Here is a 9,929-nt window from a genome sequence, read left to right on the forward strand (position 1 = left end):
AACCAATAAGTTTGTTCGCTTGTCTATACTCAAACTTTATAAATGTATGTTGTTTTATTTTGTTTTAATACAACTGCTATCGAGTTTCATTTCATCACTTATTTCTTCCCATGAAGTTTCATTTTCTCTCAAGTAAGTTTTTATTCCTCGCATCGAGTTTTGCAATTTCTCCTCGCTTACGTGCAAAAGACAAACACGATACGTTTCGATGTCAATGAGTTAGGAATGGAACACATCTAACACGTCGCTGAAGGTCATAATTTAAATACAGACAAGCGCACAAACGTATCGGCCGATTTGAATTGTGCTCGTTCGAACATCCTACTCTCCTCGACTACTTTATTCTAGTTTATCTCTTTATTGGTGGTTGGTGGCGAGAAGACTTCGCTTGGTGGCGAGTACGTTCCTTGGTGGCGAGTTTGCTGGTGGCGAGTCTGCTTGGTGGCGAGGTGACTGGTAACCCATAGATGACATGGTCATTCTGGTAACAGCATTTTGCTTTTTATCATCTAAAATGTATGGATTTCATGATGCAGTGGGTTTGTACGGTAATAGATCACAGAAGACATCAAGATGTGGTAAGAACATCAGTAACATACTGGGCTGTGTCTTGTTTACCACTTTTTTTTCTTACCACATTTTGATGATATCTGTGATCTACTATTCAACAGAATCTATGTTTTAATTGATAACACTCAAGGGAGATGGGCAGGAAACCACAGACATTAGGTCTCTCTAAACATTCAGCTGACAGCACATCTCTTTCGATGAAATTTATTGTGATTCAAACAATGTGTAGAGGACAAGTCAGAGGTAATGTTATTGAAGGACATGTACACTGTACACAAAGGCCACGTCAAAACTAATTAATATACTATTAGCTAACAAGAATTACTGAAAAACTCCTACTATATATACTACATGTTGACAAGCTGGTATTGCATGGCTAGCCTCCCATGCAGATATTTCATTAGCTTTTAAAGCAATCCTCTGCAATACTTAGAGGGAGTGGGTGTTGGCCCATTAGAATATTTGCATAGGTAGATATCACCAGGCATGCAATGACTAAAATAAGTTAATCAAGTAACTTTCAAAGTATTTTTTTGGTTTATAATCATTGAATCCAGGACTAACTACAGTTTATATGATCTTGTGAGTGCAACGAGATGGATTGAAGTTATTCAGATTTCTTGTCTTATCGACAAAGAACTCAAATGTCCATATTATTACTGATTGGGATCAGAAGTTTTTGGTCACTCTTGAGATGATTTAAATTAATCTCATAAAGCTGAATCAGTTTCACAGACATGTATGTCATGTTTATGAAGTGTTTTTGTGGAGGGAATGCAGTAACTCAGAGACATGAGGTTTACTGGTACCAGCAGAGTTCACATTTACATGTGCTGACAGCAACAACGTAAACTGGACAGTTCTACAGATATCATTCATTAGTGGACTCCATCCTTATAGCTGAGGACGAAACCTTGATTTTTACAAAGAATGGTTACAGTTAAAGGTGTAGCCTGATCAACTAAGTGGGAGTGGCCCTGAAAAGGACTTTGGTAACCCTTTACACCCTAACTAGCATCAGCATGCCTATTCTCCATGCTGCTCTCTATATATTTCCTAAGGTGCTGACAAGGAGAATTTGTGTAACAATCAAGAGCTCCTTAAGTTTGTCATCATTTTCTTTATTCTTACGACTTAAATGAGTGATTCAGGGGTGAAGTTATATGGAGAAAATGCCATCCCATTGACTCTGATGTTGACAAACACTTAAGTTGATAAAGCCTTAGTAACCTCTTGTCAAAAATGCCACTTTTAGGGGCATATTCTGGGGGGGGGGGGGAGGGAGGGGGGAGAAAAGAAAGAATAGAGGGGTCAAGGTAACACCCTCCTCCCCTCATCAGACTTGTGGGTTTTTTCAGTACTTGCCTGACAGAAACATTATAGCAACAACAGGACTGCACGTCACTACTCAATATGACATCAACACTAGCCTGTCTCAAGATGTTTCCTTCCTTATGAATGTTTTGGTGTGTGTTTGTTTTCTGAATCAAAGTTTGGATTCCCCACCCTTCAAAAATTCCAGAATCCCCCCTGCCCCTGTTTTCAGGACCTCTCTCACCACGATAATCAGACTACATTACCAACAGAATCATACTGATACAAATGTACAATTTACTGATAATGTAAAGCAATGGTAGACGCAAGATCAGAGAGAATATTTCTATATCTTTCTCCAAAACATGAAGTGTTGTTAATTAATTTATGATTAAAAGTGACTCACAACCATATTGTTTTTTTTCTTCCTATTGAGTTATGATAACTCTGTTTGCATGCAAACAATTCAAAAATTTAAGTAAAATACCCTTATGCATCTTAGAGGATAGGACATAAGAACTTTTTAAAACTTAAAACTTTTTACTGCAAAGTATTATGTTAGGAATGAAAATTTTAACAAAACAAAAGATGTGTAAAAACAAAGTGTACATGAATAAGACTTGTGAGAAGCTAAAAAGGTTAGTACTTGTTTATGTTGTCATGGAAATTTGGCTGATTTCATGATATGACCTGAAACAAAGACAGAGAAGATAACTTCTATTTTTTTAAAAACATGTTTTGAGTTTTTTTGAAAATGATTATAACCTATTATCTCTGGACTAATTTGCCAAAAACAAAACAAAACATAAGCAAAAACCAATGATAACTTTATGATTGAAATGAAATGTCACCCATTTCAAGGTAAGCTTTCAGGTGTAGAATTAACTACTGGGTTAAACCAGACAAAAAACTCTCAAAGGAAACCTTTTAGCTTTCAGTTTCTACCAAAAAGGAACAAAAAGACCCTTAAGATTTAATATTCTTTAGGAATGGTACAGGTAACAGGAAATTGGTGCAGAGTTAAAAAAGTTAAAAAAGAGAGGGAGACAGCACATCAGAAGGGAAAGGAAACAGAATGTAATCTCAGGTCAGAAGGATGCTCTGCTTGACCACAGCCACAAAATAAAAAAATTGTTGCCCATGTTCTTATATGAATAGCAAAGACTCATGAACTTGCAGTTTTGAGAAGTTAACATTTAAATGTAGTATTCACAGTTAAATAAGGTCATACCTTTCTAACTGTTTCCTTGATAAAGTCCTTCCTAGATGTGAGGTCATGCTCTGGAAACTTATCATACACCTAAATAAAGAAGAGGAAAATACATGAATTTTGGCTACTGTTGTTGTGTTTCGAAAAATTTCTCCATTTTCCATGGCATAATCTTGCAATTTTTGATTTTCTTAAAGAGTTGAACTTGAAGTGATTTTGAGTAGATAATCCAAGTCTCTCCCTTTTCTCTTCTTCTACAATATTATTGAAATTATTTGTTTTCAATAATTTTCCAAGAACCACACTTGAATTCCACAGCTGACTCATGGCTGGATATTGAAATTGTAAGATTCCATGATTTTTATAAAATTTGTTAGACTTCAGCTATTTACCAACCAATTTCTTTGCTAACAGAAGAGCAATTAAGAAAAATTATTTGTATTTTTTCAGAGTCAGATAAGGTGCCTTTACAAGAGAAGTTGTTAATAAAATCAGCAACTGTGTAACCCAGCCAGTTCTTGAAAAAAAAATTCACTTCCTTTGGAACATAGCTTGCCTTTCTGGGTATGTTAATTTCCTGTTTGCTCTCTTAACCCTTGAACTCCAGGTCAAATTTGTAATTCTCCTTACTGTCAACCATACAATTCTTATAATGTTGGTTCAGAGAATTTAGTATTGGATCAACTAATTATTCCCAAATTGATCTTTTTTATTCTCATCACTTATGTTGTTGATATTGTATTGATATCGTGAGGAGAAATTCTGTCTTGGTCACTCATGGGAGTTAAAGGGTTGAGATGGAAGTTTTAGACTGAGTTTTGCTGAAGGAGATAAACTTACTTGTTTACACACACTCTTCATTGTGACCATTTCAAGGTCTGCACCGTCTAGAAGATCTTTAACAATCTTTTCAAGTTCACTATCCTAAAGTGAAAACAAAGAGAACCGCATAATACTGTAAACATATGACTTATAACAAAACAGAGGAGCAGGCCAGTGACCGGTGAAAAGTCAAATTTGCAATCCATTGAACAAATCCTTACAGTAGGAGGCTGTTTCTTTGATTTTTTTGCTAGTGGTTCTTCATCAGAGGATGAGTCATCTACTGGTACTGGTTTTTCTGAAAAGGATGAAGAAATTAAAAGTTAATTCAAATTGACGAAAATGGACCTCTATCATTTATGGCACATTTCTTTACCACAAATGGGTAATTTACAAAATCAAAGATGCCACTTTTTCGGACAAGCCTTCTAGATGGATACATGGATAAACTAAGTATCTGTCACTCCCTGCATACACTCCTGGTGGGTCATCTCACTCTAGAAGTCAGGTACTATTCAACCCTCCCCTTCCTTCCCAGAAGTAGAGAAAAGGCCCCTCAGCAGACTTCTCCAGGTATTACACAGAGTTCTCAGGCAAACATCTCTATGGCTTTCAAAAACTATTTTTAAGAAGCATATTTGATATTTTTGCAGTTATTCTACCTTGTTCTGCTGCTACAACAAGACCCTGTGTTGTGTCAAAGTTGTGATCCACTTCTACATAGGAGGGTATAAGATTTTCTACTCACCTTTTTTAGGTGTCTTCTTCTTTGAGGGACTTTTCTGTAGAGCTGTTATCTTCACAGGAACAGGGTCTCTCTTTTTAGATGTTTTTGTCTTTTCTACACTTTTCTTTGACTTTGCCTTGTCTTTGTCTTTGTCTTTACCCTTCTTCTTTTCTTTCTCCTTTCCCTTTTCTTTCGGTTTTGTTTCTTTGGCTTTTTTAGGTGTAGATTCGGTCTTTTTAGGTGTTGATTCGACTTTCTTTTTCTTCTTTGGAGGCTGTAAAACAAAGGGAAACTGTTAAATGTAATTACTAGGTGACATGGTGTGCAAAATGTGCTATTATTTCAGATCCCTATGCCAAAATTTTGCACAGGTGCAAATAAAAAACGGCAATTTAGTTCACATTCACTGCAATGTATAAAGACTAATTTAGCAGGACACAGCCTTCATGCAATTTCAAAAAGCAAATACCATAGAAACAAGTAAGTGGGACCTATGGCATTTCTATCATGTTAATAAAATTTTTCCAAATTTATGTGATATGAAAGTTGTATCTGTTTACTTCTTCTTCCTGTTCCTGTTCCTCCTCCTCCTCCTCCTCCTCTTCCTCTTCCTCTTTTTCTTCATCATCTTCACTCTCTACCATCTCTGATGTCTTCTTAGACTGAAAGAGATTAAAAACAAATTTCAGAATCCAGCAAAATAAGCCTAATAAATTTAAAACTGTAAAGAGAGTCAGTGTAGCCAATAAAATTATTTTGGGAAAGAAAAGAATTTAATGATGGAGAAATATTTCTTAACAAACACATTCTATATAGATAGATATACAACAATCAAAATGGGATCAAAGGAAGCTACTGAAAACATTTCTTGAAATGTCTAATATTCTCCATAATGTAGAGGAGTAAAATGTAAATTTGCTGTCTGTTTAGAAAAGAAAAGTTAAAAATCTGTGTAAGACTTAAAATCTACACCAACCCAGACTTCCTAGCCAGGCTTACTGTAATAACATGAAAACATGCCAGATGTAATGATTGAACAAAATCCAAGAACAAACCTTCTCTTTTTTACTCTTTGAGCTACCCTCTACAATGAAAAAAAAAACAAGGTTATTTGATTAAACTTGCACATATTATTGATTAAAACGTAAATCTCTTATCAGTTTTTAACTGAGAAAAACTACATGCTGATATTCCTTTAGTCAATTTTTTCAGTGGCTTACCCTTTTTTGGTCTTTTTCTCTTTTTCTTTTCATCCTTTTTTGGTTTAGGCTGAGGTGCAGGCTGTGAAAAAAATTGGAGTAATTTATTAACATCATCACTTCATTCCTGAATAAAAACAAACTAGATATCACATGTGTTGTTGTGGGAAAAAGATGGATAAACATTCAATTCTTGAGAAAACATTTGCTGGAGATGTTTATGTGTCAGAAGTCTTTTCTCTACTTGTGTGACATTATGCAGGGTAACAATGATGTGTCTTGGGCTAGATGACAAAACTGTAAAATTCAGAATATAAAGAATATAAAATAAAAACTCACTTTCCCTGAAGATTTTGGCGACATAAGAAAATCCATGACTTTTTCAAGAAGATCATTCTGAAAGATATTCACAACTCAAGTCAATAAACACCAGAGATTCTGTGAGACTCCTGCTATAAAATAATTATTGACTCATATAATTGGTGATATATCTTAGCATACCCTCTTTCCCTTCTTTTCCAGGTCAAAAATTTCACAAAGCCTTTTTAGACCATCATTTGTAAATCTGTGGTAAATAAATAAGATGAAAGTATCACTTAAAAGTTTGTAACTGACAGCCCTTGTGCATACACAAAAAAATACAGTAACTGAATATGAAAGTGATCTTCACAGTAATGGACACTACTTACACAGTAGTGAAAATGAGGTCTGAAAAGATTTATGTCTCATTTTCACTAATGCTTAAGTACATAGTGTTCTTACTGCAAAGATCATTCCCATATTCATTTATTACCTGCAATTCACATAATGATTTTGATATATGTTTACAGTCATTTATTAAATGATACTGTGAAATGCAACTATTGTAAATCATGTTTAGCGTGGTATAACAACAAGATTATTGGATTGGTACCATACAGAAGAGATTGAAAAGAAGAATATTGAGAATCAAGCATTACCTCTCTACACCAAGCTTTTTAGCTTCATAATCTTTGGAATCCTATCCATGTGACAAGGGAGAATTAGAACACTTCATCACTCATTTTCTAGCATTTTTTTTGTTTCAGAGAATTTAAGTCACAATACTAAATAAAGCTTGTCTTACCTTTTCAAATGGAAATCCATTAAACTTCCTAATATTCTTTTTAACTTCCATTACCTAATAATAAAAGAAAAAAAACTCAGTATCTCAATTTAGTGAGGTTTTAATTTAGTTTGGTAACTTTTTATCAATCAAAGTTTAATGTGAAGAGCAACACCATCCCATTAACGAAAAGAAATTTAAAACAAGTGGATTGAAGCATACCCTTCCTTCTCTTCCATATAGAAGCTTGTGAAGAGGCTTCAGCTCTCCTGCAGAACTTCTTCCAAGTTCATAGTTTGCTGAAGTAAAACAAGAAGTAATTCTGAAAAATGCTGTTACCAGCATGGTTAACACAAAGTTCTACAGCATCAAGTCTGCCTCAGATTGCACTTTAACATTAAGTAATATCATTAATACGTAACAAGAATTGTTATTTAGCAAATTACTTTAAGCTGATCAACCAATGGATTTAAATGCAGTCTTTCTCATAATGAGTTTTTTACCATAAAAGGTCTTCTATAAAGATTTGACAAGTGGTTAGAAAGCTTAACAATTCTCTCTTACAAAAAACAGCAATAATCACAAGCCTCTTAAGCATGTATACTTACTTCTTTCAATAGATCCTAGGGACTCTCCCTTACCCTAGGAAGAGAAGCCACAACATGAAAACTTGTTACTCATGAACAATTTAATCACTATCCTCCCAGGGTAAATATAAATGCAAATGGTGTCCAAATGTGTTTCATTTCTCAAAACTAATAGGTAATTCTTTCTTTTAACTGCCACAAACTTCACTTTCAATAAGTCAAGAGAAGTTAAGTTACATCAAGATCACAAAATCTCCCTGATAATTGTATGTAGTATTTTCTACTCATCATCTATTTACTAGAAATTGTATTGATATTGTTGGCAAAAGATGCAAGATAATCACCTATGGAAGTAAACAAATAGTGTTCCTCTGAACTCAAATAAGTCAACTCACACAAGTAACACCTATTCTAGATAAGAAACCCTTTAACAGGCAGTTATAACAATCAAAAGAGTATCAATGAATTTAAGTAGCTTTACCTCAAAGATAAGAGGCTTACTCTCTTTGATTATAGTTGGTGTGGTTTGATTGACCAGAAAGTCTGTTGACTTCCTTGCTCTTTTCCCTTCAATAACGACTGGCTTGTCATAAAGTCCTAGAGAGATCACTGAGCTCAGTATTTGTTTGATGTGCAGCTAAAAATACTTCAATTCAACTTTTTTATTTTGCAGTATATGTATCAGTATCTAAATAATCCAAAGGATAAATGCTGAAAAGTACTTCACTGCTCATCTCCCAATATCTGATTACTAATTTTCTTTACTGTCTGCCATACAATTCTTACATTATTAATTTGGATAATTTAGTATTTTTAATTATTAACTTATAATCCCCTTATTGATATTTTAATTATTCCCCTCACACATGTGCTTGATTGTGTATTGATATTGTCAAGGAAAATTCTGTCTTAGTCACTCATGGGATTTCACAAGTTATGGAGAAGAACATTACATTACAATTTGGTATTGGGTCAACCAATAATGCCCTAATTAAGATTTTTCTTTATTCTCATCACTTGTCTGCTTGATATTGTACTGATATTGTAAGGAGAAATTCTTTCTTGGTCACTTATGGGAGTTAAAGAGTTCACTAATTTCTGATGGCCATGCATTAAACTGGCCATGCATTAAACAGGTAATTTAAGGGAATAAAAAAATATACTTTGCTTTCCATTTATACCAATTACTATCATTGCACTATTTGATCCCCCTGATTTAAACCAATTAGACATCGATCTATGATACTGTAGATAAACACTGCGATCCAAGCCACGACATCTTACAGGGCCTCTCGGAAAACTATATGTAACGTATTGTAACGTATTTGCTATAGTAACAGCTAAGAATAATGCACTGCTTAAGTATCATGCAAAAAAGCAATCATAGCAAGTATACGGATGAGAAACAAAAGGAAGGTCCAAATGTCTGTCTGTTCGCAAAAATGTAACTTAAATGATCGTGTATTGTCTGCGAATTCAACAGTGTTTACTATAGACTACAGAAGTCATTGGCGAGTAACAGAACACGTTTACACGACAGCTTAAAATTGAATGACGCTTCATGATCGAAATAAAACTACCTGCATGCTCCTCTTCTTCGCTTGACTCCTCGTTGTCTTCGTCTTCACCATTCTTTGAAACTTGCTTCGAATCCTCGGCCTCCACATTGTTTGACTTTTCATCCTAAAATAGCATCAAACGAACAAAAGGCAGGTGAGCTGCGCGGTTCCTTTCAATCTAACGTGAAAAACTTCAAATTCTGGTGAAGAGAATGGACGAGATTTTCGTCAACCTTTGCCGTTTCTTTGGCCTCAGATTTAAGTTCGGAGGATTCGAGTTTGTCCGCCATGATGATCGAGGCTTCTAACGGGCATGTGCTTTGCGCGGGAAATTGACAAAAAAGATCGATAACTGTCAACCTCGATTTCATGTGTGGCATGCGGGCTCACAAAAACTTGGGTAGGACTTTGTCAGGACTCATTTAGATTTGGTTATATTACGCTGGTCATTTTGTATGGGAGTGAACGATGACGTTCCGAAAAGGCAACGTGAAAGGGATCACAAGTCTCTGATCAAATCTTCCAATCCGAGTAACCTCACCAAATGAGAGATGAGCTGGCGTTTGAAGTCTGATTAAAATTTTTAAACTCATACAGGCCCAACAGTGCAGGTATTGCCTGTTTGCAAAGCGGCCGGTGCTGAACCAGTCTCAAGATTTATTAGATAAACGATATCTACTTCAAACATAACCTTTTCGTGGAAATTTATTTAGCGGGACGCAGAAGTGGAGTAAAAAAAAAACCTGAGTTATCGTGTAAACAATAATCTTTAGTTGGCAGAGTAATGTTACTTTGGACAGCCGACCTAAAACATTTTGCTTTACCCCTTTAGACCCTAATATCAGTATTCATATTCT

General features: G+C 35.0%; 1 protein-coding gene across 1 annotated transcript; it reads right to left on the reverse strand.

Annotated features, from left to right (window-relative positions):
• Positions 1-758: 758 nt before the first annotated feature.
• Positions 759-9,443, reverse strand: LOC131798636 (protein DEK). The gene is made up of 17 exons (XM_066162615.1): positions 9,306-9,443; positions 9,094-9,196; positions 7,995-8,110; positions 7,535-7,568; positions 7,149-7,225; positions 6,948-7,001; positions 6,802-6,842; positions 6,344-6,407; positions 6,182-6,238; positions 5,864-5,924; positions 5,699-5,727; positions 5,204-5,305; positions 4,665-4,917; positions 4,138-4,214; positions 3,935-4,018; positions 3,116-3,184; positions 759-2,574 (listed from the first exon to the last, which is right to left on the reverse strand). The coding sequence occupies exons 1-17, from the start codon at positions 9,441-9,443 to the stop codon at positions 2,563-2,565; spliced, it is 1,371 nt and encodes a 456-aa protein (XP_066018712.1). The 3' UTR covers positions 759-2,562.
• Between the last annotated feature and the right edge of the window lie 486 nt (positions 9,444-9,929).

This window comes from Pocillopora verrucosa, chromosome 2 (genome assembly GCF_036669915.1).
Source record: "Pocillopora verrucosa isolate sample1 chromosome 2, ASM3666991v2, whole genome shotgun sequence".
NCBI lineage: Eukaryota > Metazoa > Cnidaria > Anthozoa > Scleractinia > Pocilloporidae > Pocillopora > Pocillopora verrucosa.

Bases quoted from the DNA above. Each gene is read 5' to 3' on its own strand.
- LOC131798636 (XM_066162615.1), bottom strand. From the start codon at position 9,443: ATGAAATCGAGGTTGACAGTTATCGATCTTTTTTGTCAATTTCCCGCG. The intron at 6,843-6,947 runs GTAAGACAAGCT...TCACATGGATAG, and splicing joins ATGGATTTCCATTTGAAAAG to GATTCCAAAGATTATGAAGC. The intron at 4,019-4,137 runs GTAAGGATTTGT...TTTTCACTTTAG, and splicing joins CAAAGAAACAGCCTCCTACT to GATAGTGAACTTGAAAAGAT.